Consider the following 25,919-nt stretch of genomic DNA (forward strand, 5'->3'; position numbering starts at 1 on the left):
ATTTTAATTTAACGTTTTCTTATTTCATTATATGTAGTTTGAATATTGTTTATTTGTGTTTGAATCTTTTTTATTTCTTCTTCAATCTCTTTTCTAATTGTATTTCGTGTTTTTTGAATCATTTCATTTGAAATGGTTCGTTCTTATTCATTCTTTTTTGTTTGAAGTTCTTTAATAGTTTCTTCTAATTCTTTGATTTTATTTTGAAGTGTGTTAATTTCTTATTTGTTGCCTTCTTCTTCCTTTTTCTCTTCTTTATCTTGTGTTTTCCTTTTATTTTCTTTTTCATTTATTATTCTTGCAGATTTACATCTATCATTTATTTCTTTGTTTCGATTTTTGTTTTTGATTTCTTCTTCGATTGTTTTAATATCTTCACTTTTCCAATCTTTTGTTTTATCTTTGAATTCTTCTTTGTTTTTCTTTATTGTTTTCTTCTTTCCTATTGAATATACTTCTTGGAGAATATTATACATTTTCTTTACCTTCATACTTTTTAAGTAATTCTGAATATTCTCCTTTCTCCCATTTTCTTGTTATTCTTTTAATTTTCTTTTGAATTTCATTTGTTGTTAATAATGTAGATTTCTTATTTGTATAATGTTTATATCATTATATTTACTTTGTTTCTTATTTGTTTTTATTTGTATTCTTCTTTTTCTAATCCCTTTTTTCTTGTTATTTCTTTTATCATAATTATTATGCATTTCATTGCTATTGAAGTCCTTTCTTTTCTTTGACATGACTACCTGTTTATTGTTTATTTTTCATTACAAAATTCAATGATAATACTCAATAGCTATGACAACAAAATGTGATGTATATTCTGAAATGGTAAAAGGGTCTCAAAACTAAAAAAAAGAATATAAAATAAAATCAATAAATGAATATGAACATTTCAGTTAGCTATGAATCATAAATTTTAATGTCATGAATCAATTACATGTGAAAGAGAAAAAGAAATTAATTAGAATTACAAGAAAAGTACTATATTATATTAATATTGATAAAGAATTTGAATAATAACAATTATAATGAATTAATATAATATATTATAAACAAGAAATGGTGTAATAAATAAAAAAGAAATTAAATATGATTTTCTTATGATTAGTATTTCGTCATATTAAGAAGTAAGTAAATCACTTTCTTCAACTTATTTTATTTCTATTGAAATAATGTTTTTTTTTCAGTCAGTCTCAAATTAAATGTTTCATTTAATTTGTTATTTGTATTTTTATTTTGAATTAACTGAGTGTTAAAATCTTCGTTGTTTCTAATATTATTTTATATTGAGCATATCTATAATACTATGATTATGGCTCATTTCTTTTAATATCAACTCCAATTACAGAATCTTTCTTGATAACCCTCCATGTATTCAGTACAAATCTATCATTAAAATATACTTGCATGTTGATAAATAATAATACTACTATCATAATAAATAACACTCCTTATTAATCACTCATAATAAGTATTAATAAATAACAACCAATATATTGATGAGGTACTGTTTTACTAAAAAGTAAACCAAAACCATACTATGGTAGTGTTTCAAAGCTTCGATTTGTTTTAGTGTTTCATGTGGTGTCACTAACTTACCATCTTCGAATCATAAAATATAATAAAAATAAAGAAGAAATGTTTGACAATTGAAAATAAGGAATAAAATAGAAAGAAGACGATAAATGGAGAATGTGATAAATAAAGTAAATGATAATAATTAACTGAAAATATAAATAAAATTGAATTGAAATTTAATAATATAAATAAAATAGTAAATATAAATAAATGAATAAATAAAATAACAAATCAAATTTAATGAATAATAAAATTAAAATCAATAAATAAAGAATAAAATAAGATAATAAAATAAAGAATAATTAATAACAATTCTTCACTCATATAAATAAATTATTTATAAATGAAATTGATATTACAAATTAAATATAATAAATATATAAATTAATAAAATAAGAGAATATAAAGAAGAATATAATAATAAAATAAGATATAATCATTCTTATTCTTATTTTATATTAGATGTTATTTTATTATTTTAAATTTGTTTATATTGTTTGTTTATATTTTATTATTATTTATTGATGTTTATCTTATATCATTTATTTATTATATGTTGTATTGATATTTAAGAATGTTAATATGAAATGAATAATAATGAATAAATATAAAATAAGAATAAAAAGATATAAGAATATAACATAAATAATAAAATAAGAAATATATAATAGATATAAAGATAAAAGAAGAAGAATAAAATAAATAAATATAAAATAATATAAATAAAATAAAAAATAAATAAAAAAGAATAAAATAAATATTTTATTATATTTTTATTTATCTTTTATTCTTATTTCTTTTTATTATTTATTAAATTAACACAATGAATATGAATATTTGAAATAAAATAAAACAAGAAAGAAATATGTCCATTTCTATATTCACTATTTCATTTATTGATAGACGAAATGTTCATATTCATTTATTGATTTTATTTTATATTCTTTTTTTATTTTTATATTTCAAATAAATAATAATGAATAAAAATCATTTCATTTCAATTACAATAATTCGTTCTGGTGTGAAATAGTGTTTTCCACAAAATGGATTTGATATTCTTTATATTCATATGAATATTGTTTACACCATGATTTTGTTTTATTATTTTCTTTCCAAACACGAATATCACCATATCCAAATGTAAACAAATAATCATTTGATTGATTACATAAACAAAATGCATGTTGTGGTTCTTTAATATCAAATTTCATCATTTCTTCTATTCTTCTTTTTGATTTTTATGAAAATAAAAATGGTTTTGTATCATTTATCCAGTTCCAATTATTAACTTTATCAATTCACATTAACATTCGTCCAAATTTATTTCCATCTTCATCTTCAATAATAATTATTATATGTTCTTTATTTATTATTCTTTGAATAAATACTGGTGTATGTCTATTCCAATTATCAATATCTGAATCAAATAGTATATTGGATACTTTTCTATTTGTCCATTCTTCTAGTTGTTTCATTTCTCCAATTGTCTTATCAATTGATATGATATTTGGTGTTAATGTTGTTATTCCCCATTATTATTTATTTTTAAGTTTTTATTTTTAATAACATTATTATTTTATTGTTATATATCACATTTATTATTTTTGTTATTTGTTGAATCTTATATTTATTATTAAGTTCATTATTATTCTAAATTATTCTTTTTCTTTTTAATAACTTTTAATTTTATGTTATTATGAAAATATCATTTATTTCTTCTTTTTGTTATTCTTTTTTTATGTCTTTTATTCATTTTCATTCTCATCAACATAATTTTATATTCTTTCTTTTATTTTTTACTAATTTCAATATATATTTGAATTTGCACCTCAGAAACACGACAAAAACATTAAAATAAATCAATGAATTAAATCAGTAGTTATCTTTGGATTATGATGCTGCTATTAGTTAGAAAAGATCTTACTCAATACTTCAAAAATCAGAGTGATTATTATTTCTGATGATGGGACATCATTTATTACATAGAAGAATATTTATAATGATGGTGGTGTTGTTTACTTGTTATTGTGCATGTGTATTTGATAGTAAATGTATTGAATTGAATACAATGATATTACCAATGAAAATTGATCTACTCGTTAACGCTAAATGAAATTGGACATAATAATATAGTGGTAATGATATAGTCAACATAAAATAAGAAAGTAAAGAACGAAGAACGTTAATGCACATTAAATTAAATAAAGATGAGATAATTAATTAAATGATGAATAGTTAAATGAAGAAGTTTGAAAAGACATTAACTCAGTCCAAATAAAAACGTGAAGAATAGAAATTCACATTTCTCAACAAGATGAAAACATAGACAGTAGGGGGTTGATGAGTACTCATTCTTAAAACGCAATGAGGTGATTATTCTATGGTGAATAAAGAACAAAGTAAAATAAAACCAATAACACTTAACCATCTACTTTTTTATTTTAATTTATAAAAAATATTAAAAATTATTTCTGAAAAAAAAAAAACACAATTTAAATAACAAAAAGGAGTTAGAGTACGAAAACAATAGCACCATAACCAACAACCCAACCACTGTTCATTCTCTTTGTTACTGTTTCACTATCTGTTAAATCAAGTGTGATAGCTTTAGCACATCCAATGGATTGAGCGTACATCATTGTTGGTATAATAGCAGTGATTCCACAATAAATTTGATTTTCATAGCTCCATCTTGTTAATAAACCCTTTATATCCATTTTTTCTGTCAGTAATATTGTTTCTTTATCTGTTTTTTCAACTAGATTATGACTTTCATCATGGAGCATATCACTGCTAGCGATGACATACATCTTTTTCTTAGAAGCAACAGCTTGAAGACCTTGAGCAACTTGTTCAAATACTTCAGATTTATGAGTACCAATTAATACCATCACAACTTTAACTCCAGGTAATGCTCGTTGAACGAATGGTAATTCATTTTCAGCAGAGTGTTCACCATTATGTGGTTTATAGAAACATTTTAAGTAATTTCTTCCTTCACAAAATATTGTAATTGCTTCATTATCAATTTCTGTTGTGGCAATTGGAGTTGAAATTGCTTTTCCATCCATTATGGCAGCGTAATCAAATCTAGATGAATGACTAAACCCAAGAATAAAAACAACATCTGGTTTTCCATTAATTTCAGAATCTCTCTTTAAAGCAGCAAAATCGTAACCAGCAGTTGGACCACTATATCTGAAACCAGCGTGAGGTGAAATACATCCTAATATTTTACCTTGAATTGGTGGAAGTTTATTAAGAGCATTGTTAATGTAATGATCAATTTCATTTGCCAGTTCATTTCCATTAGCATTAAACCATCTACCAGCTCCAACTGCTTTTCTTACAGTTATAGAATCCATTTTTATGATTATGAGTTGATGACTTTTTGACACGTTGAGAAGAAATCTTTTTGAAATAATTTTAAAAAACCATAAAAAATGAATTAATCTTCTGACATTCTATTAGTTCGTCTTTCCCCTCGTTCTCTAAGACTGCTTGTTACTTTTGATTGATAAGGAGTTTGACCTTGTTGTCGAGGAGTAGTATTAATATTATAAACAAATATTTTTCCATCTTCACCAGTTGAATATACAATATCGTTAATAACTTCATAATCTCTAACCAATGCAGAGTGGTAATGGGCTTCAGACCTTGATAGAAAACTATTTGTTCCTAGCCAAGTTGATAGCACTAATTTACCTGAGTCAAATGAAGTTGCAGTTCCTATTTTATTATCAATCACACAACCTTTAAGAATAGTTGAAGGAGTTTCATCTCCAATTGATGTGATTGTTCTCAAATCATCTATTTGACATTCTAGTGTTGATGTTTCTCCATTGTAGATAACAAAAGCATTATCGTCAGAGACAATAGTAAGATACTTATTTGAAGCAACACCCAACAACCCAAGAGGTTTACCAACATTTATTGTTTCAAGAATTCCATTATTTCCTTGAGTATAATCAATTACACAACATAAATTGTCTTGAGAAGCAGATACTAATAATCCTCTCCAAAATGCAACATCAACAATATCATCACAATGAGCTTCATTTATAGTACAAACAACTTTCATATTTCTAATATCAAAACATTTAATATGTGTTTTAAAAGATACAGCAAGTCCAATATCAAAAGATGCTATTGCTGTTTCTGTGAGATGATTTGATGGTTTTGTTAATATGTTTGGTTTGTCTTGACGACAATCAACACTACAAATAACACCAGTATCACTTATTGTAAAAGCAACATTTGGGTCATTTGAATTACAACTTCTTTGACCATTTACTTGATAATTTTTTTGTTGTTTTAAATCTGATGAATACCAACTCAAACTTCCATCACTCCATAGTACATTTACTCCAAGTGGATTACAGTTAAGTTCCAATCCATATCCATCATGCTGAGAATACAAATAATTCATTTAAATAACAAATTCAGTTGAAAAAGGGTTTTAAAAAAAAAAAAACATAAGAATGTTATTTAAAACAATAAATTAAAAGATTAAAAATCCTAAAAGCAATGATGATAATGGAATAAACACATTATCATAATTTGGATATGAATAAAACTCAACTATTGCCCCAATTAATCCTGAAATAATACATTGGAAGAAATAGAATTGTCCAAAAATAAGATAGCACATTAACGTTGCACCAACTGCACCACAAACCATAACAGCAAATGCACCTTCAATAGTTTTATTTTTTCCCCATGGATTTTTAAGTTGAGTTTTTCCAATCATTTTACCAATGATTTCAGCCATTCCGTCACCAGTCAACATAATCATCATTCCAATAATAGATGGTGGATAATTTCTCCAATAAATCAGAGATAAAAATGACATAATACAACAATAATTTAATGGCCCATATAACATTTCTTTATAATCACCATTTCTACAAACTGTTGCAACTAAGAAATCAGCAACTGGTCCTTTAATCCATCCCATTCCAAATATTAAAAAGACAAATAAATAAAGAATACAACACATAGACCCCCAAATTCTAGCCATCGGTTCATCAGAATAATATCCCCACATCAATATTTCACATACTCCAAGAGAGATATGAACTATTTTTCTTGAGGTATAGCTGGTAATGATATTTGTCTTACTCAAAGCAGTAGCAATCATAAGGCAAACATTGACTAACAGAAATGATGTTAAAAAGCAAATGACGTCTGACATTTCAGTAAGTTTTTTGATTAATTCATAATAAGATCAGTTTAAATACTTTTCATTTTACTAGATTGTTCTTTTTTATTATATTTATATTATTTTTATTTACTTTTGAGTATTTCTAGAAAACCATTTTAATAAAATGAAAACCATTATTGTAATAAAGATTCAATTTTTTTTTTATTTCTTTTTTTTAGAAATTTTCTTTTTAGTTACTTTCTTTTTCTTTTCATACTGTGTGTAATCATCAGCGTAATAAACAATTTGTTCTTCTGGAATTTTCCAGTTCATCAGATTATACCAGTACTCTCCGAGATATAAAAAAAGGGTGTCATTGTCAACTTTTTTAGTTAAAAATTTGTCCATTCCTTTTGTTTGACGAGATTCATTTTTAACAATACCTTTAAGATAGTTGTCAATTAAATTTTTTTTTTCTATGAGGACTTCTTTAATGAGAGGAAAGTCAATTTTATAATGACTATTTTCTTCTTTAACAAATTGAGTTAAGGTATCTTTAAGTAATTCGGTAATGACATTAGAAGGTAATAAAGTATCTACTTATTATTATTTTGTGTTATAAATTTAGTAAATTAAACAAACAAATATCGTCAAGAGATGAAAATTTTGTAGTTTCATTAACATTATGTAAACAAAGGAAATGAAGAACTATATAAAAAGGATCCATTATAGAACTTATTTTAAAAGAACTATCAGAAAGAAGTATTGGGTTAATATACCAACAGCCATATTCCAAATGAACTTGTTTTATTTCATAGAGTAGATGCTTTGATGTTTCAAATAAAATGACTTTAGAATACCCCAAATTACACCAATTTTTAATTTCAAGAACTATGACTTGGTTCATAGGTTCTCGTGAGATGATAACCCGTTTTTTTTTTAATACATTATTTGGTTGAGACGTTTCAATTTCAATGTCACCAAAATTGTCTAATACTTCTTCACATTCACTGACGGTTGAATTGCTTTGGGTCTGTTCTGCCATTATCTGTAAAGTAAATTCAGTTACTAATGAAGTGGGATAACCCTGAGAAAAAATGAAATTACAATATAATTGAACTCAACTAAAATAATTGAGAAATTATAATAAAATGATTCTTAACTGATTTAAAATAAATAAAAATAAAGATAAATGGTTCAATACTCACTAATAACATTTTTTCATACTTTAAAAAAAATGAAAAATGAAAAACTTCAATAAAAAAAAACAAAAAAAAAACAATGAACTTAAATAGTAAAAGAGATGGAATTCACACATAATGCATATCAACCTATTTCACTTGGAACGACAATCATTGGAGTTGTTTATAATGGTGGTGTTCTTCTTGGAGCTGATGGTAGAACTTCAATGGGAAGTATAGTAGTTAATCGATGTAAAAATAAAATTCGTATGGTTTCTGATTCTATTGGAATGTGTATGGCTGGAACTTCAGCTCATAGTGAAACGATTGCAGATTATGTTAGACATTCATTAAGAATGTATACTGCTCAAACTAGAGAAGAACCAACTGTACTTGCTGCTGCTACGTCAACAAGAAATATTATTTATGGAAATAAATCATTCCTTTCATCATCAGTTATATGTGGTGGATATGACTCAGTTAATGGAGCAACATTATATCGTATACTTCAAAGTGGAGCTATGAAACAAGATGATATATGTGTTGGAGGAAGTGGTTCAACATATATTTGGGGATATTGTGATGCTCATTTTAAAAAGGATATGACTTTTGAAGAAGCCAAACAATTTATTATTACAGCTGTTTCATTAGCAATTTATCGTGATGGTTCATCTGGAGGAATTATCCATACCGTAAATATAACATCAGAAGGTGTTCAATCTGAATTTATTACTGGAGATAAAGTCCCTGTGCCACAAAATTAAATTACAACTTTTTGAAACAAATAACAAATTTTTTATAAGTTTTGTTTTTATAGTTTAGAGAAATAAAAAAATAAAGTTAATTATAACTTTTAGTAAAAAGAGAAAAAAATATGTCTTAATGATTAAAAGATTCTTCTTTTAATAGAATGTCTTCAATTCAAATGGATACCTCAGATAATGAAGTCCGTATTCTTTCAAAAGAAAGACTACAGTCTATTCTTACAAAAGTTCAAGCACTTGATCATTATAAACATTACATAAACGAACTAATTAGTAATTTTGAAAAAAATAATGAAAATTTTGACGAGGTATATAAAGCGGTTGTTCCTCAATTACTTAAACTTAAATTAAAAACAAAATCAGTATTAAAAGCAATTGACTTTCTTATTGATGTTGCAGTTAAAGCAGAAAATAATTTAACTGAATATATTCTTGATATTCATTCAGATCTTACATATTCATCTGAACCATTAATTCGTCAACGAAGTGTATATATTATAATGAGAATATTAAATTCAATGCCAGATAATTATACTCTCACTGAAGATATCTATAAAAAAATAAATAAATCTCTCATTGAACGTTTACAAGACACACAATCAAATGTTCGTACTTATGCTATTCTTGCTTTAAAACGTTTTGAAACGTCTCAATTAGTAAATTGTTTATCAGATCCAAGAGCACAAGTTGTTGTTGCAACTTTACAATCAATAGCAATTAATTCAGAAACAATTATTCCAATCATTCGATTAGTTGGAGATAGTAGATCTATTGTTCGTGAATACACATATCAAACAATTAAAAATATTCCAATAGAATATATTACACATACTTCATTTTGTTATATTTTTATTCATGCATTAACTGAAGAAAAATCAACTGTTAAAAAACAATTTGAAGAATTAGTTAAATATTGGATTGAAACAATTGGACTTGAAGAGTATTTTGAAAAATATTTCCCATTAGATAAAATCCCTCAACTCCCACCACAAGAAGGAGAATCAGGAACAGATATGGAAAGATATATTTTATTAAGTAAAAAAATTGTTGAAGAAGTTATTAGAATTACTCAATCACCAGCAGGTGTTACACTTGATGTTTCACCAACAATTGTTATTCTTCGATGTTATGTGTTAATATCTCATTGTGAAGGAGATTATCCAGATGGACAAGAAGTATTAAATTGTATTAATGGGAAATCAGAATTAGAACAAATTGCATTAATGAAGTTATATTCAAAATGTAATGGAGGAAAATGTAATATTTTAGAAATCGTTAGAGGACATTCACAAATTGTGGTTGATGAAGCATTTAGAGTATTAGTAAAGATGGAACCAAATGATCATTTTGGTATTATTGTTAATGAAATGCATAATATTACTGAAGATGATCAACCGTTATTTTTAAAAGGATATTATAAAGCATGTATTGAAGTTAACTACATCCTTCCATCAGAATTCTTGGAATATCATTTAAGACAAACATTTAAAAATTTACAATCACCTGATGAAGAGAAAAGAGTGTTTACAATGGAATTTGTTGGTCTTACAGTTCTTGTTAATAAAGAAAAAGCACAACAATTTCTTCCTGTACTAATTGCTGGACTGTCAAAAGATACAACATCAGTAAGATTAGTTGCTTTAAAAGGATTAACTGATTATTATTTATTAAGTGGAATAAATGTTCCTGAAACATTAAGAGATATTTATAACGATGCATTATTAAGTTTAAGTGAAGATTTAGAAGCATTAATTATTGTATTACAAGGAGTTATACGATTATATTTAAATGATAGACTACATATTTCAGAAGAATCAAGTGAGTTATGCCTTGCAAAAACAATGATGTCATTATTTATTCGATCAATTCCAGAAACACAATTACGATCATTATTATTTACATTTTTCTTATGTTATTCACAATCTCATTTTGAAGATTCTAAAAAATTATACGAATTATGTTTAGATGAAGCAGGACCAGAATTAGAAAAAATTACTGAAGTATTTATTCCAATGCTATCACAATATGATAAAGAAATAAATACAACAATTATGGAAATGTGCATGCATAGATTAATGAGTTGGATTAAAGTTGAAGATAATTATTCTGATGAAATGATTATTAATTTAACAAATGTCTTCTATAAATTAGATTATACAAATAATACAACTGATATTAGAGATATCTCTATTCAACGACTTAAATCTATTCAATCAGAACGTAATAGTAATGAAATTAATTTAGCAATTAAGTCATTAATAGAGGCATTTGAAGAATTGAATAATTAAATTTAATTTAGTATTTTTTGAGTATTTTTTGATGAAAAAGAAAAAAAAAAGGAAATGAAGAATGAAATTAAAAACAAAAAAATTGAAGAAGAACTAAGAAATACAATGTCTGATTTTGATTATATCCAAAAGAATACTCCTCCTGAACTTCCTGAAAAATTTAAAGCTGCACTTCTTCCAGAAAATATTAAAAAGAATAGATATACTGATGTTTTAGCAAATGACGACACAAGAGTAAAATTAAATAATAATGGTTATATAAATGCTAATTATATTTTTCAAGGAAGAATGATTGCATCTCAAGCACCAACCATTGAAACTATCCCTGATTTCCTTCAAATGATTATTGAACAACAAGTACCAATTGTAGTAATGTTAACAAAATGTAAAGAAAAAACAAGAACTAAAGCTACACCTTATTGGGGATATAAATCTGAAGGTGGTAAAAAAGTTTTTGGAAAATACACAGTAAATACAATTGATACTCTTTATGATGATATTGAAGAAGATAAGTTTATGGAAGATATTCAAATTAGATATCTTCAAATTATATATGAAGATGGTGTTTATTCATTTATTCAAATCCATTATATGGGATGGCCTGATTTTGGAGTTCCATCAAATCCAAAAGATGCACTAGACCTTGTTTATATTCAATATATTATTGGTACTACATCAAAATTTTCTAATAGAAATCTTATTTGTGTTCATTGTTCTGCAGGTGTTGGTAGAACTGGAGTGTATTGTCTTTTATCACGTATTATAGAAATGGTCACTTATGAAATTCTGGAAAAATCAGAAACTTATAGTAAACAAAGGTGTTTGTTATTTTATTTTAATAACTTAAGAATAAATTAATTATTCTTTTAATATTTATATTATAGCAACAAGTTCTTCTTCAAAAGTAAGAGAAGTTGAAGATCGTATTGAAGAAATTTTATTAAGTCATCCTGTGATTTCTTATGAAGACTGTGAAGTAATTCTTCCAGAACTTGTTTTATCTATGAGAAATGAAAGAAGTAAAATGGTTCAAACAAAAGAACAATATGATTTTATATGTGAAACCGTTAATTGTTTTTATGAAGATGCCTTAGATTCTATTAGTCAATATTATGAAGTTATTGATGCACTTACACCACTTCTTCAAGAAAAACATTCAGAAATAGTTCAAGACTTTATTAAACGTAACGAGTTTTAATTTCCTTTCTTTTTTCATCTTTTAGTTAAATAACAATTTTTTTTTTAATTTATTTTTAAAAAATAAAAAGTAAAATTTCAATCATTTTTTTAATTTCCATTGAAGAGCAATTACTTTTGAGATATCAGATGTTTGTGGATAATGACTTCCAACAAAAATATCTTCAGTAATCCCATTTGGAACATTATAATATTGAACAAAACTATTAGATATATAACATCCATCAACTTGTTTTATACCAAAACATGCATTAGTTGCAATAACCCATTTTTTTGAAGTACTTGGTGAAATATTTAGTCCATCAGCTGTTTTATCTTTTAGATAAAATTGCATTGGATTTGTTTTTTTAGGATTTGAAAGAGTAAATACAAAGAAATTTGGATCATTTTTAACCCATTCTTCAGTTTTTTTTGGTACTGGTAGTTTTAATGAATTAAAACTGCCAAATACGTATCCATGTTTTGTAACAATAATAACCATAATATTTTCTTTTCCACAAATACATAAATTTAGTGCTGTACTTGAGAGTCCATCTACCTCACTATCATATATAAGTCCATAATCATTTAACTTTGTCCAATTTACAAATAATTCTTTATTTAACTCTATTAATGTTGATATATTAATAATATTTTTTGGTTTTTTCTTTTTTTTATCATTAATAGGATTTATTTTACGTTTAACACCACCACCACTTTCTGTAATAATTTCTGTTTGTGAAGGTGTGTTCTGTTTTTCATTTGGAAATTGAGTTGGTAAAGTTGGTAAAGGAGGAACACAAATGTTTATTGTTCCATAATTTAATATTGATAACCCAGATATTTTATGAAGAAATGAATCAACAGAAGGAGCTTGGTTTTTATCACTCATTATTAATGTTCTGAGATCTTTTTTTCTATCAACAAATATCTTTTTCCATAGAAATAGAACCTGAAAAAAAATTTTATTAAATTTTAAAAAGATAAAAAATATTATTTTCTTCTTGAATTTTTTATTAAAGAGATGGATTCATTTTAACCCAATCAAAATTATAAACACGAGGAGTTCCCCAATGTTGGATTGATGGAAATAATTCCCAGTTAAATGGTGGAAGTCCTCCTTCATGTGTTGGTCCACAATATGCTAATGTTTTATATTTTAATGAAGCAGCTCCTATTTTACAATCTACAGCTCCAAATGGGAATTTATAATCACTATCTATTTCAAGGTCATATCGAGCAGCAATTTGGTTTCGTGGTTTATTTGAAATTGGATCAGTTTTATAATGGTTCATTGTCATTAATTTTTTAACATCATCAATTGAATGAATTCTTGCACCATCTCTTGTAAATATTAAAGCACGAGAAGACCCAGTATAATTATACTCTTTCTTTCCTAATTCCATTTTCTTTAAATATCCACTTGATTCAAAAATTTCTTTAATATATGGAATATTATATGATGCCCAATATGTTTGATTAATTAATATTGATGTTACATCTTTTACAATATATTTTCCTGGCATTTGTTCACCAATATATAATATATTTTTCTTTCTCTGTGCATTTTTTTCAATAGAATTTAAATTAATAATCATCCATTGATTATTATATGTTCCACTATTAAATTGACCAATTGTCTTTGTAATTTCTTTAGGAGTTTGACCAAAATACATTGAAACAAGAATTCTTTGCCATGAAAGAAGAGAATTTGGTGTAATTCTTTCATTAAGTTTTTTTAAAAAAAATGAATTAGTAGTTTCCATTACACCAAACCTTTTTTGTTGAGAATTACTAAGTAAATAAAAATCATCTTTTGAATGAATTAATCCAGGACTACTTGCAAAACTCATTGGCTGAGCATTTTTAGTCCATGGAAAAAAGTAATGTTTATAAATTCTTAACATTGCATAATATGGTCTCCATGTATTATGTGAAAAAATAATATCATTACTTTTATTATTATATTTAATATATGCACTACATTCATGGTAAAGTTCATCAGGATTTTTATCTTGTAAATCTAACATTGAATTTTCACTATGAATCTTTTCAAATTTATCAGTAATAGTTGGTAAATCCCCAACAGAATTTAAAAAGTATAACTCTTCTAATGTCATAGGTTCTTTACCAAATTTTTTATACCCATTCCATAATCCTCTAAATTGTTCAAAAATTAATTTTTGATTCTTCCAATACATATCATCATTGTCATTATTTTTAATATGTTTTCTCCAAAAATTAAATTGAAGTGACATAAACCTTCTAATGTTTTTTTTTATTCCATGTTTATATTCATTTTTTAAATAGTTTTGCCAATATATCCATATCCATTGATGAGTTAAATATGATTCAATATATCCCGCTGCAAATGCTTGTTCTTCTGGTGAATACTTTTTATTTGTATGAATATTTAATACTCCCCACCCTGTACTATTAACTGTATTTTCATAACTTCCCCATGCAACACTCCCACGAATTGCTCCTTTAGTTATTTCAATGGAATTACCTTTTTTAATAATACTAAATTTTTGAGCAAAACTACAAAAGAAAAGAAAAAGTATAACAACAAATCCATATGAGAAATTCATAAAATTATAATAAGAAGTTCTTCTTTTTTTTTTAAAAAAATTAAAACTATTAAATATTTTAAATGATTAGAATAATTTATAATTGTGCGGTTGAAAAATGTAATGGTTTACATTTTACTCTTTTTCCATATCCCTTTTCTCCAACAAATACTCCATCTTTAAATACTAATTTACCCCTACAATATGTTGCAACAGGATAACCTTGCATTTCAAATCCTTCCCAAATAGTATGATCTACATTAGAATGCATATTATCAACACTAATTGTAAATTTCTTATTTGGATCATAAAGAACAATATCAGCATCAGAACCTATTCCTAAACACCCTTTTTCTGGATAAATACCAAATAATTTAGCTGGATTTGAACAACATACTTCAACCACTTTATTAAAAGTTAAAGTTCCTTTATTTGCTTCAGAAAGCATATAGGGAAACATATTTTCTATACCACTACATCCATTTGGAATCTTTGTAAAATCATCTTTTCCCCATTCCTTTTCTGATAATTGAAATGGACAATGATCTGTTGCAACTGTTTGAATAACTCCTGATTTTAATGCATTCCAAAGTGCTTGTCTACTTTCTTCTGTTTTCATTGGTGGGGAACAAACATATTTTATAGCATCTTCTTTTTTAAAGACATCATTTGTTAATTCAAGATATTGAATGCAAGTTTCTGCAAATATAGGATATCCTTCTTTTCTTGATTTCTCTATAATATTAATAGCACCTTTTGATGATAAATGTACAATATAGAGTGGTGCACCAACTGATTTTGCTAATGTAATTGCTCTTTGAACAGCTTCTTCCTCTACAAATTCAGGACGAGATTCATAATGATACCATGCTGATAATTTTCCTTCTGTTTTAAAGTCTTCAGTTAATGTATCAATTACTCCTTTATTCTCTGCATGAACTCCTAATAATCCTCCTGACGCTTTTGTCTTTTTAAGTATTTTATAAAAAAGACCATCAGTTACAAAGAAGTCATAAACCATAAATACTTTAAAACTAGAGACTCCTTCAGATATTACTGAATCAATAGAATCTAAAAGTTCATTTGTGCTAACATCTTTAATTGCAATATGAAATGAATAATCAATACATGATTGATGGGATGCAAGACTATCTCTTCTTTTTAAAGTTTCTATTAAATTCTCTCCACTTTCTTGAAGGGCAAAGTCAAATACTGTTGTTGTTCCACCACATGCAGCAGCCATAGTTCCATATTCATAGTCATCAGCAGATATTGTTCCACCAAAAGGCATTGCAAGATGAGTGTGTCCATCAACTGCACCTGGTAAAATTAATAAACCAGATGCATCAATAATTTCTACTTCTTCTTGTGGAGTCAATTCACTACCAATTGCAGCTATAACACCATCTTTTACATATATATCAGACTTAAAGCTTGAATCAGTAGTAATTATAGTACCGTTTTTGATGATGAAAGTCATTTTTTATTCTATTTAGAGTTCAACATATCTATTTATATTTATAACTAAAAACTGTAAATTAATTATTATTTAGTTTTGAACAATTCTTAATAGTTATCTTCAAAGAATATTATAGAAAACCTTGAAACTTCAAACAAAAAAAAAATAATTTCTATGATTCCATTTTTATATATCCACTTTATCTATTTTAAAATTCTTTTTGTTCTATGAATAAGTTGATGAAAGTTTTCAACATTAAGTCCAAAGAAATTAAAGCACTTTATTCTACAGACATTACGAATAACTGAAACAATTTGTTTTAATACATAAAAACCATAAAATTTTCTTAATGAACTTCTAAATGAAATAAAAAGGGTATTAAATTTATAAAAAGTGATGAAAGGGAGTTGTATTTTTTTTAGAAATTGTGCGATATTTCATGAAAACATTCCTAATTTTGAGACAACATCTTTACCATTAGTCATTCCTTCAAACTCTTTCTCATAACGAGAACAAATAATTTGTCTCATATAGTAATGTCATCTCTCAATTGTTGGATTGTTATCACATACAATTTACTAAAATTTATTTTTTTGTGCGTTCCATATGAATACCAGAAATTTGGATCTCCATAACACTCGTTGTTGAGGAGTGCATTAAACTGTGAATAACTCATATTACAACAAATTTTTATAATCAACTAACTAAGGGTTAGACTTTGAATTTAATTACTACTTAAATCTCAAATTATAATAAGCGGCACAGACCTTCTTTCGTTTCCTGCATCAAATGATAAAGTATGGTTTGAAGTTTTATCAATACACGATATATTATCAAGTATTAAATGACGATATATAATTAAGAATTGATGATATAAATCTATGCACTTAAATAATTTTTCCTTAGATAAAAAAAGATAAAACAAACAATCCACTGAGTGTGTTCCAATTTCAAATTTGTTTTTTCCTAGTACTTCAACATGAAATGTACCATCTTTTATTCTTGTTTTGTCTGAGTCAATAATAAATACCTCTTCTCATTTTAAAACCTAATTCTTTAATAGTAAAAACTAGTCTTAATTCTTTATCAGACCTCCTAAACGTTTGTTGTGGTCAATTAATTTTAATTAAGAAAAAATCATTTTCTTCACTAACACTGTGTTTATTTCTTATCTTATTTATTAAGACATTTGAAATTCTAGGGTTTTATCTTCTTGAATAATTTCCCAGTCACTTTCTCAGATAATAGACAATATCAACACACTCTTTATTTTCAATACCATCTTTATACATAAATTCTTTATCATCACTAATGTTAATTACTTCTATTTAACTATTATTTCTTTGATACAATTGATGATTGAGTCTAGTTATTTGAGTTGGCTGTTACTTGGACTGGGTTTGAGAGATTAGTAGAAATATTACTAATGAAGTGTCTAGACTAGTTTCTGAGAAAAGGTAATCGTTTGGCTATTACCAGACAATGGCTCTGATTTAAGGCCATCCATTAAAAAATATTCTAGTACAAGAACTCTTGTGGGTGATTATTTATGGAAGCTGTTATCCGTTTATTTTACATTTGGTTCATAAATGATCGGTGAAATTGTAATTAATAAGATTGAAGTGTATGTACTATATCAAGAGAGAAACACTCAAAAGATGGTGTTTTGTCTTCAAAAATCTTAATTCCTTCTTCTACTTCAGATGAATTACTAGTGACATCAATTATTTCAATTTAACAAATGAAAAAATTGAGTTTTCACTTTTTTTTAAAACAAAACTTGAATGACTACTCAAAATTGTTTTAAATATTTTTGTTTTTTATAAACACTTTTTACTATTTGTTTTAAAAAACATAAACTATACTAAACGATAAAATTATCATCGAACTCTCTATATTCTTCAGTTTTTATTTCACCACTATTCTTTGACCATAAAGCCCTAAACTTTAATACATAACACAGCAATGCAATAACACACCCCAACAAAGAACCTGCTATAATATCGTCATATCCATGGAAATAATCTCTTACTCTAGAGATAGCAACTAGAAATCCAAATAACAAAGGAAAACAACATCCAATTAATTTTAAGATTGAACCATCTCCATTAAATACTTTGTATTCTCCACATAATAATAATGTGAGAAACATCATTCCATTAAATGTCGTAGAAGAATGTCCACTTGGGAACGACTGATATCCTTTTGATGCTTTATTATTATCAATAAGCGAATAGTAATTAGGGCGAGGCTTTCCCGAAAACAGTTTGAAAGCATTTGTCAAGAATAAACACAATGAGACTGCAAAGAAGAAAGTAATTGTTGACGTCATAAAATACTTCACTGAATCTCTTTTCTTTGCAAAATAAAAAATAACAACTACTGGAATACACCATGAAAAAATACAACAAAACAAAAAGGGAAATGTTTCAGAAACTAATGGATAGTTCACATTCAAATTCTTTCTCTCAAGAGGAATATCCATCTGATGTGATGGTAAATATTTTAGAAGAACTCCTCCAACAAAAAAGATAATAGTAATACTAAATTCAACTACTAGTGCTTTGGTACATTGTTGTTTAATCGATCTAAAATCTAACATTTGGTTAGTAGTTTAACCTATTACTAACAAAAAAAGAAAACTATTAAATAATTAGTAAATGAATTCCATTGAGTCAACCAATAAAAGTGATATTCAAGCTAATTTACAATATCTATATCAAATACGTACTCAAATCAAATCAAAGAAAATACAACTAACTCTTCAACGCACAAATTTAAGAATCAAATATGATCAAGAAATGCATGAATTATTTGAAAAAAGAAGAGTTCTTATCAATTAGTTTTTTTTATTTTTTGTTTTCATTTTTTTTTTATTTAATGTTAAGCTTCTTGAAATATTTAATCTAAGAAGAAATATTTTATCCACAAACACAGAAAAATAAGTTTTTGTTAATTTTATAGAACACAAATACAATTCTCTTATCAACACAAATTCCAAATGAACACTCTTATTTAGCACAAGGAATATTAAAAATAGAATAGTTAAGAAAGGAGAACCAACGATAAGATTTAAATAATAATCGAAAAAACGTCGATTTGAAATACTAGAATTATTGTCTTTAAACATTATTGAATGAAGTATTATCTATAATTTCTTTTGTTGTATTTCTATATCCAAACAATCAAAAATAAGATTGACTTTTCTTTTTCAAAAAATTAATCTTTCAATTTATAATTTCATTATAATGAAATACTATAATAATTAAATTTTTTATGACAATAACAGGAAAAAATGAATAACTCCAATTTCGTTGGGTTGGTTATCAATATCGGACATAAAAAATTCATAACACTAATAGTGGTGTTACTCAAATGTCAGTAAAGTTTAAAAAAATTATTAGAATAGGAGAATAATTTTGGTGTTATGTGCTAACTTATTTAATAAAATTTATAAATTGATCATTTTAATAATATCATATTATTAAATCCTTTATTATGATTATTAAATTATCTCAATAAGGTTATGATAACTAGTTTTTTTGTTATTACTTAATATTAAATTTTATTAATGGTATTAAAAAAGTTTTATGACTTCTCACAAGACTTGATTCAATTAAATAGTATATTAAATTTATTTTTTAACATAAAAACTTGAGCCACCTAACGTAAAGAGTTATTAATTTTTAATGGTTCTTCTTCAAATTTTTTAATACTTTCTATCCAAGATTGGAGATGTTATTATTGGTTAATTTCTTCAGTTCTTTTACTGTTAATTTAACAAAAGAATCCGATGAGTTTATAAAATCCATTTTCTTTTATTTTTTTTTTTTTAGTAATTTTCTTTTTAACTTTTGTTGGAGTTTTAAGTGTAGTATACTTGTTGCGATGAAACACTACAATGTTCTTTGTAAACATAAATTTGAGTAAAATAATGAATGGATTAATTTAAGGATATCCAATACTTTTATCTATTGTCCTTTCTTTTCTAAGTTACATATAATATTTTTTGAACTATATTAGCCATTTGTTTACTTATAATAATTCTTTAACTAAAAATTACAAATAAGAAAAGTGTAGTTCAATATGATTTACGATTTGACTATGATTGTTATATGTATTTTTCAACAATTTATTAGTGAAGAATACTGGCAATCATTTTTTATTTTAATCATCCTGATTTCTTTAATAATTAATACTTAATTTTGGTAGGCTATGAATAAATAGCTCTTTCATTAAATTAGGTGGTGTTAAATTGAGGTGACTCGTATTTATTTGTATGAGTAACTCTTATTCGAGTGAACAAAATTGCCATATGATTTTTAACGATAGTTTCATTTCAAGAAAAATTAAAACTATTATTTTAGAAGTTCAGATTCATAAAATTTGTTTAATCAAAGTATTAAATAAATCAAAACAAAACCAATAATTTATTTGAAAAAGGAAGTTAATTTTTTAAATAAATAAAACCGTAACTAGCGAAATTTAAGTTCAGTAAGTAAAACATAAGTAAATTCTTTTCTTGATATATATAACACTATACCATTGAATCACTGAACTAAGAAAGAAAAATATAATAGAAATAAAAATATAATAAAGTTATTATAATGTATGGTTTGGATTTTTTTCATAAAAAAGAACCAAACGGAAATAAAACAAACTACTGAACTGCCTTCCATATCACTTCCATACCTTATCTTATTGTTTCTAACGAAAGTGGTAACTTAGCTAATACTAACAACACATTTGTTAAGTTTACTAAGAAGACAAATAGTAATTACAATACTTAATCAACTAAGTGACTGGACCTCTTTTCTTAGTACTAATAAATACACGAATATGGATAAAGAAAAAAAATGTGTTTTTATATCTGTGATGATTTTAAAGTCATTGAGAAAAGTGAAAAATCGAAATTAAACAAAAAGAAGTTCTTTCGCTAAAATCTCAGAAACTGAAAATTATTTAAACAAACTCATTATGAATTACCACTCTTATATCGATAACAGAAACTACCAATCTAAAGTTAGGGCATTTTGTATTGCATTACTAAACCGGCATTGTGATATTAATTTAAAGAAAAGGAGCTATCGTAAATTACTTACTATTCCCTTTCTTCAAATACAAAGATTATGCTTTAGCGATGATAATGTTATCGATTTGCAAGCACTAATTAAAAGAAGAGTATATGGCTTAGAAGAAACAGATATTAAAAATAATATTAATACACAAACAGCACTTTATCGAAAGAAAAAGAATGGCTATAGAGAGTCTATCAATATTGTCAATGATTTACTCTCTGAATTTGGGTATTGTATTCATTCATCACAAACACCAGGGAGATATAATACAGTTAAAATGGATATTGTTAAATCAATAGCTTTTAATGGAGTAATTTACGATAGAATTGCGATAGAAAGAATTGGAGAAGAAATGTTCAAAGAAATAGAAAAGAAATTTGGGAATAAAAGTACTTTTGTTCTAAAACAAAACGATAACACTCTATCTATGTTATTAAAGAATGGATAAACCTCTCTAATTTTTTTTTAGAGTTATTCAAACTATTTGCTTATAAAAAAACTAAAAACAAAAAAAATCTTTCAACAAAAATTATTTTTGTAAAATTTTTTCAAATTTTTGTTTTATAAAAAATCAAAAGATAAAATTTATATAAAGAAAATATTTCTTGTAATAGACTAAAATTATTTAAAATTTTTCTTTGAAGAAATGATCTAATTAACGATATAATAATAAATGACAGTTAACCACATCATTTTATGTTCAGATAAAAGAGGTATAATTATTACATACCCTTTATTTCCTGAAGGTGAATATAACTATAATTCTATTCCTCATATCTGTTTTAGTGATTGTCCAGGAAACTATAATTATTTCACTGTACCTTGTTTTTCCATTAACCCACCACTCTATGGAATTGCATGGTTTAATAAATATAACTTCTCTCAGTACCTTCCAGGACCAGAAAATCCAAAAGAAGATGAACAGATAGCATTATGCATGATCACTTCATCTCCTTATCTTCATTTATTTCTTCAACGATTCAAACCATTAGCTGATTTATATTTCATTCAAAATTCATTTATTAACAACTCTTTAATTCAAGCAATTTTTAAAACATTAAATTGTTCAATGAATGATCCAATTTATACATTACCAGATCCTTGTTCACTGATTAATGCTTGTGGTAAAAATATCTTATTGTTGGTTAAAATGTTGTTATTAAAATGTAGAATTTGTGTAAATAATAAAGTGAGTTCTGACATTAATTCGGAATGGATTCTTGCTTTATTATCATTCATTCCAGGTGCCCTTTTTCCTGCAACGGATACACTTAAATCAATTGGATTTGTTACACAAACAAAACAATCAATAATACATTGCCCTCTTTCAGAAATTGAGTTAATAGAAAATGTGGAAATTTTTGGTGGAACACATCCAATTTTCAGAGAAATGGCTGAAATAGATTGTGTTATTACAGAAAAAGGAGTTATTGTAAATGGTAAATATAAAAAAATACTTGAACAAACCAAAGCAGATAAAGTCTTTACCCAACAATTACTTAGTGCTTCTCGTTCTATGAACTGTTTGTAAAAAAAACATCTTTCTTCTTTTAATAAAATTAGTATTAATTAATCTAGATGATTTAGCCATTGATTTAATATTACAATATATTGTTGGACTGATATCTGTTGCTGTTAAATCAAGAGGGAGATGGATTGAATCACAAGACGTTATGAATTATGGTTCTTCTTTTGTAGAAGAATTCAAGAAAACTGAATTCTTTAAATCATTACCATCAAATATTCAAACAAATGCAATTCATCCAGCAAAACTATTAAATTCAGTTATTGATTTTAGCTCATATAAAAAATCAACAACAGTTAAGGTGAATACTATTAGTGGAACTGCATTCCCATTATATAAAAAATATTTAAATTCAAATCAATCGTAATTCATTTAATCATCATTCATTTTGTCTTCTCTTTTTTTCTTTTTTTTCCTTTTTAAAAACTTAAAATATTACTTTATGTTTTTATATAAACCAAAGGTAATTTCTACTACCCCTTCAAATGAAAAAGAAGAAACCATCAACTCAGTTTCTGAAGAAATCTATCAAAGACTTTATGGAAGACGTCTTTCTTCATGCTCTTTTAGAGAGGAGAAAATTGAAAATAATTTATATACACTCCCTCAAAATGAAGAACTTGAGTTAAGATGTTTATCAAAAGAAACAGATTATTGCAAACATAAGCTCAAAATCAAAATTCAAAATGAGACATTGTTTTATTTATATAACAATTTATGGTATAAAACAATGTTTCAAATTAAACGTGATGAAGACATCAAACAATGGGAAGATGTTAAAGATGGTGAAGTAATCATTACTTCTCAAAGGTTTGTCTTTGTTTCTAATTCTTGTGAAACAAAGCAAAGTGTATATGATATTCCTCTTGGGGTTTTATTTTCATTATCAAATTCAAATGGATACATTACAATTGAATTAAACCCTTTCTATTCTTCATTGTATAATGATAATATTTGTTTCCAAGCCAGTAGGTCAGTGTGTGATACCATTTCAACAGAAATTACTAATATTCGTTTCGGTATTGGTTTTGGACAAGAATCAAAAACTGCTTTCATTCAAAATACAGAAAGTTTTGTTAAATTTTTTAATTATTTATAAAACAAATAAAAACTAATCATATAGGATATGATCAAGAGTTATATTATAATCCAAATTCTAAATATTTCAGAGTATATAAAAATGATGATTATGAACTATGTGATACTTATCCAAAAAATTTACTTGTTCCAGTTAAAATTACAGATGATATTATTAAGAAATGTGCTGAATTTAGATCAAAAAGAAGAGTTTGTTTTAAGATGATTTAATAATTACTTGGCTGAATAATAAATAATTAATATAGATACCAATTTGTACTTATTTTAATCAAATTACTCATGGAGCTATATATCGATGCTCTCAACCACTAGTAGCTAATTCTTCATATTTTATTGGAGTAATAAAAGATAGTGTTTCAAAAGAAGATCAAGAATTTTTATCAGAGATTAGAACTATAGGTAAAAATGATAGTGCTATTTTATACATTTTTGATTGTAGACCAGTAACAAATGCATATGCAAATAGAGTAAACGGTGGAGGATATGAAAACACAAGTGTATACAAAAAGACTCAACTTAAGTTCTTAAATATACCTAATATTCATACTGTTGTTGACTGTTTTATTAAAATGAGAAACGCTCTCTTTAATCGTGACATTCTTACACCTCTTTCATATTATCGAGATACATCAGAATGGTTAGATCTTTTGTTTGGATTAGTAAATTCTGTAATTGATGTTGTTTCTCTTGTCCAAAAAGGAGAGACAATCTTGGTTCATTGTAGTGATGGATGGGATCGAACAGCCCAAATATCATCTTTATGTAGATTAATTCTCAGTAAAGAATATAGAACAACTAAAGGATTTTGTGATTTGATATATCAAGAATGGATATCTTCTGGTCATCAATTCCAAAAGAGACTTCATAACAAAACAAATGAAAATTCCCCTGTTTTTCTTCAATTTATTGAAATTACTGCTCTTTTTTTGAGACATTCACCACAGGCATTTCAATTTAAAGAAGATTTATTGATAAAAATAGCAGAAGAAGCAACATGTCCAACAACAATAACATTTGTTCGTAATTGTGAAAAGGAAAGAAGTGCTTTAAATTGTGATAGATATTTAGAATTCTTCACTCAAGAATTAAAACATTATCCAATATCTTTTGACTATAATAAATTAGAGTCAATTGACTTAAATTTTAATGCACATGAATATGTTGTATGGAATAAATATTATTTACGTGAAACAAAAGTTATCATTCATTAATTGAATTTATTTAACAAACTTAATAACTAAAAAAAAAAATGTAATAGCAATTAAAATTGATTGTAATATCCTTTAGCCCGATGACAAAAGACTGATATAAATAATAAAACTGTAAGAATTGATGCAGTAATAGTAATCAAAAGATAAACCCCTGATGAAAGGAAAAAGAATATTCCAAGTGGTTTTATAATTCTATCATAACAAGTTGTATTACATTCATCTGTTGTATAATTTTCATTTAAATAACAACCACAAACTTTAGTAACTTTATTATATCCACAACAAGAGTACTATTACATTAGTTCTTTTAATTGTATCGAAACAAATAAATAAAACCAAACAAACATATTGCTCAAATGCATATGACTTAACAATATTCTGAATTTCATTCCATAATTCTTCAAATGAATTTTTATACATATTTTTATATCCAACACCTCCAAAATAAGCGATTCCACCAATACACAACACACCAAATATAACAACTAAAATCGCAATTATCATTTTTACAACACGATTATGAAAACATGAAATACACGTTACAATAATAAAAACAATAAGAACAACACCAGAAAATGCTATCGAAATATATGATGTAATCACATCAATTTGAGCGTCTTGTATATCAAAGTCATTCATTTTAGATGTTGATATAACTTGTAATACACCTAATATAATAGCAATAATACTAAGAATCTAATTTATGAGAGTGTTGAAAGTGTTTAATAAAAAAACAAACAATTCCAATACTAGAAACACAAAATGTTAGAAAAGAACTACACCCCATTTAAATAATAAGAACTTGATTAGTTTTGTGATTTTAAGTTTTTTTATTGTTTTGC

At 25.6% G+C, this 25,919-nt stretch overlaps 15 protein-coding genes across 15 annotated transcripts, besides 39 other annotated features; 6 read left to right on the forward strand and 9 right to left on the reverse strand.

Moving 5' to 3' along the window:
- Window positions 1-846: a repeat region.
- A 142-nt stretch (window positions 847-988) lies between these two features.
- Window positions 989-1,059: a sequence feature (AT_rich).
- A 23-nt stretch (window positions 1,060-1,082) lies between these two features.
- Window positions 1,083-1,509: a repeat region.
- Window positions 1,420-1,617: a repeat region.
- Window positions 1,618-1,619: 2 nt separating this feature from the next.
- Window positions 1,620-1,753: a microsatellite.
- A 9-nt stretch (window positions 1,754-1,762) lies between these two features.
- Window positions 1,763-1,880: a microsatellite.
- A 26-nt stretch (window positions 1,881-1,906) lies between these two features.
- Window positions 1,907-1,980: a sequence feature (AT_rich).
- Window positions 1,981-1,986: 6 nt separating this feature from the next.
- Window positions 1,987-2,098: a repeat region.
- Window positions 2,024-3,074: a repeat region.
- Window positions 3,075-3,116: 42 nt separating this feature from the next.
- Window positions 3,117-3,277: a microsatellite.
- Window positions 3,195-3,380: a microsatellite.
- Window positions 3,381-3,408: 28 nt separating this feature from the next.
- Window positions 3,409-4,021: a repeat region.
- Window positions 4,022-4,070: a sequence feature (AT_rich).
- A 24-nt stretch (window positions 4,071-4,094) lies between these two features.
- EDI_341880 (uncharacterized protein) lies at window positions 4,095-4,949 on the reverse strand (the record flags this gene model as incomplete). Its single annotated transcript, XM_001734993.1, has 1 exon — window positions 4,095-4,949. One exon carries the CDS (start codon window positions 4,947-4,949, stop codon window positions 4,095-4,097), a length of 855 nt encoding a protein of 284 aa, XP_001735045.1.
- An 83-nt stretch (window positions 4,950-5,032) lies between these two features.
- Window positions 5,033-6,013, reverse strand: EDI_341890 (uncharacterized protein; the record flags this gene model as incomplete). The annotated part of the gene is made up of 1 exon (XM_001734994.1): window positions 5,033-6,013. One exon carries the CDS (start codon window positions 6,011-6,013, stop codon window positions 5,033-5,035), a length of 981 nt encoding a protein of 326 aa, XP_001735046.1.
- A 28-nt stretch (window positions 6,014-6,041) lies between these two features.
- Window positions 6,042-6,101: a sequence feature (AT_rich).
- On the reverse strand, window positions 6,086-6,778 carry EDI_341900 (uncharacterized protein; the record flags this gene model as incomplete). The annotated part of the gene is made up of 1 exon (XM_001734995.1): window positions 6,086-6,778. One exon carries the CDS (start codon window positions 6,776-6,778, stop codon window positions 6,086-6,088), a length of 693 nt encoding a protein of 230 aa, XP_001735047.1.
- Window positions 6,779-6,846: 68 nt separating this feature from the next.
- Window positions 6,847-6,877: a sequence feature (AT_rich).
- A 64-nt stretch (window positions 6,878-6,941) lies between these two features.
- Window positions 6,942-6,999: a microsatellite.
- Window positions 6,950-7,772, reverse strand: EDI_341910 (uncharacterized protein; the record flags this gene model as incomplete). The annotated part of the gene is made up of 2 exons (XM_001734996.1): window positions 6,950-7,323; window positions 7,370-7,772. 2 exons carry the CDS (start codon window positions 7,770-7,772, stop codon window positions 6,950-6,952), a joined length of 777 nt encoding a protein of 258 aa, XP_001735048.1.
- A 120-nt stretch (window positions 7,773-7,892) lies between these two features.
- Window positions 7,893-7,914: a sequence feature (AT_rich).
- Window positions 7,915-7,957: 43 nt separating this feature from the next.
- Window positions 7,958-8,009: a microsatellite.
- A 21-nt stretch (window positions 8,010-8,030) lies between these two features.
- EDI_341920 (proteasome subunit beta type-6 precursor, putative) lies at window positions 8,031-8,672 on the forward strand (the record flags this gene model as incomplete). Its single annotated transcript, XM_001734997.1, has 1 exon — window positions 8,031-8,672. The coding sequence occupies one exon, from the start codon at window positions 8,031-8,033 to the stop codon at window positions 8,670-8,672; it is 642 nt and encodes a 213-aa protein (XP_001735049.1).
- A 161-nt stretch (window positions 8,673-8,833) lies between these two features.
- EDI_341930 (uncharacterized protein) lies at window positions 8,834-10,960 on the forward strand (the record flags this gene model as incomplete). The annotated part of the gene is made up of 1 exon (XM_001734998.1): window positions 8,834-10,960. The coding sequence occupies one exon, from the start codon at window positions 8,834-8,836 to the stop codon at window positions 10,958-10,960; it is 2,127 nt and encodes a 708-aa protein (XP_001735050.1).
- Window positions 10,952-10,979: a sequence feature (AT_rich).
- Window positions 10,980-10,994: 15 nt separating this feature from the next.
- Window positions 10,995-11,061: a microsatellite.
- Window positions 11,062-11,065: 4 nt separating this feature from the next.
- On the forward strand, window positions 11,066-12,158 carry EDI_341940 (tyrosine protein phosphatase, putative; the record flags this gene model as incomplete). Its single annotated transcript, XM_001734999.1, has 2 exons — window positions 11,066-11,780; window positions 11,845-12,158. 2 exons carry the CDS (start codon window positions 11,066-11,068, stop codon window positions 12,156-12,158), a joined length of 1,029 nt encoding a protein of 342 aa, XP_001735051.1.
- Window positions 11,786-11,843: a sequence feature (AT_rich).
- Window positions 12,159-12,183: 25 nt separating the features above from the next.
- Window positions 12,184-12,254: a sequence feature (AT_rich).
- On the reverse strand, window positions 12,240-13,028 carry EDI_341950 (uncharacterized protein; the record flags this gene model as incomplete). The annotated part of the gene is made up of 1 exon (XM_001735000.1): window positions 12,240-13,028. One exon carries the CDS (start codon window positions 13,026-13,028, stop codon window positions 12,240-12,242), a length of 789 nt encoding a protein of 262 aa, XP_001735052.1.
- Window positions 13,029-13,091: 63 nt separating this feature from the next.
- Window positions 13,092-13,136: a sequence feature (AT_rich).
- Window positions 13,137-13,152: 16 nt separating this feature from the next.
- On the reverse strand, window positions 13,153-14,727 carry EDI_341960 (uncharacterized protein; the record flags this gene model as incomplete). The annotated part of the gene is made up of 1 exon (XM_001735001.1): window positions 13,153-14,727. One exon carries the CDS (start codon window positions 14,725-14,727, stop codon window positions 13,153-13,155), a length of 1,575 nt encoding a protein of 524 aa, XP_001735053.1.
- Window positions 14,073-14,113: a sequence feature (AT_rich).
- A 23-nt stretch (window positions 14,728-14,750) lies between the features above and the next one.
- Window positions 14,751-14,811: a sequence feature (AT_rich).
- Window positions 14,804-16,186, reverse strand: EDI_341970 (D-hydantoinase, putative; the record flags this gene model as incomplete). Its single annotated transcript, XM_001735002.1, has 1 exon — window positions 14,804-16,186. One exon carries the CDS (start codon window positions 16,184-16,186, stop codon window positions 14,804-14,806), a length of 1,383 nt encoding a protein of 460 aa, XP_001735054.1.
- Window positions 16,187-16,215: 29 nt separating this feature from the next.
- Window positions 16,216-16,258: a sequence feature (AT_rich).
- Window positions 16,259-18,029: 1,771 nt separating this feature from the next.
- EDI_341980 (phosphatidic acid phosphatase type 2 domain-containing protein 1B, putative) lies at window positions 18,030-18,497 on the reverse strand (the record flags this gene model as incomplete). Its single annotated transcript, XM_001735003.1, has 1 exon — window positions 18,030-18,497. One exon carries the CDS (start codon window positions 18,495-18,497, stop codon window positions 18,030-18,032), a length of 468 nt encoding a protein of 155 aa, XP_001735055.1.
- A 511-nt stretch (window positions 18,498-19,008) lies between these two features.
- Window positions 19,009-19,044: a microsatellite.
- Window positions 19,045-19,378: 334 nt separating this feature from the next.
- Window positions 19,379-19,443: a sequence feature (AT_rich).
- A 159-nt stretch (window positions 19,444-19,602) lies between these two features.
- Window positions 19,603-19,679: a sequence feature (AT_rich).
- Window positions 19,680-19,702: 23 nt separating this feature from the next.
- Window positions 19,703-19,738: a sequence feature (AT_rich).
- A 41-nt stretch (window positions 19,739-19,779) lies between these two features.
- Window positions 19,780-19,818: a sequence feature (AT_rich).
- Window positions 19,819-19,981: 163 nt separating this feature from the next.
- Window positions 19,982-20,016: a sequence feature (AT_rich).
- Window positions 20,017-20,612: 596 nt separating this feature from the next.
- Window positions 20,613-20,634: a sequence feature (AT_rich).
- A 98-nt stretch (window positions 20,635-20,732) lies between these two features.
- Window positions 20,733-20,774: a sequence feature (AT_rich).
- Window positions 20,775-21,142: 368 nt separating this feature from the next.
- Window positions 21,143-21,691, forward strand: EDI_341990 (uncharacterized protein; the record flags this gene model as incomplete). The annotated part of the gene is made up of 1 exon (XM_001735004.1): window positions 21,143-21,691. The coding sequence occupies one exon, from the start codon at window positions 21,143-21,145 to the stop codon at window positions 21,689-21,691; it is 549 nt and encodes a 182-aa protein (XP_001735056.1).
- Window positions 21,369-21,389: a sequence feature (AT_rich).
- Window positions 21,692-21,731: 40 nt separating the features above from the next.
- Window positions 21,732-21,879: a sequence feature (AT_rich).
- Window positions 21,880-21,916: 37 nt separating this feature from the next.
- EDI_342000 (uncharacterized protein) lies at window positions 21,917-23,135 on the forward strand (the record flags this gene model as incomplete). Its single annotated transcript, XM_001735005.1, has 2 exons — window positions 21,917-22,766; window positions 22,822-23,135. The coding sequence occupies 2 exons, from the start codon at window positions 21,917-21,919 to the stop codon at window positions 23,133-23,135; spliced, it is 1,164 nt and encodes a 387-aa protein (XP_001735057.1).
- Window positions 23,099-23,121: a sequence feature (AT_rich).
- Window positions 23,136-23,154: 19 nt separating the features above from the next.
- Window positions 23,155-23,188: a microsatellite.
- A 22-nt stretch (window positions 23,189-23,210) lies between these two features.
- On the forward strand, window positions 23,211-25,077 carry EDI_342010 (uncharacterized protein; the record flags this gene model as incomplete). Its single annotated transcript, XM_001735006.1, has 3 exons — window positions 23,211-23,838; window positions 23,892-24,055; window positions 24,112-25,077. The coding sequence occupies 3 exons, from the start codon at window positions 23,211-23,213 to the stop codon at window positions 25,075-25,077; spliced, it is 1,758 nt and encodes a 585-aa protein (XP_001735058.1).
- Window positions 23,845-23,879: a sequence feature (AT_rich).
- A 50-nt stretch (window positions 25,078-25,127) lies between the features above and the next one.
- On the reverse strand, window positions 25,128-25,864 carry EDI_342020 (uncharacterized protein; the record flags this gene model as incomplete). Its single annotated transcript, XM_001735007.1, has 3 exons — window positions 25,128-25,367; window positions 25,423-25,773; window positions 25,817-25,864. 3 exons carry the CDS (start codon window positions 25,862-25,864, stop codon window positions 25,128-25,130), a joined length of 639 nt encoding a protein of 212 aa, XP_001735059.1.
- Between the last annotated feature and the right edge of the window lie 55 nt (window positions 25,865-25,919).

Source organism: Entamoeba dispar, genomic scaffold, assembly GCF_000209125.1.
Source record: "Entamoeba dispar SAW760 scf_1105229458841 genomic scaffold, whole genome shotgun sequence".
NCBI lineage: Eukaryota > Evosea > Mastigamoebida > Endamoebidae > Entamoeba > Entamoeba dispar.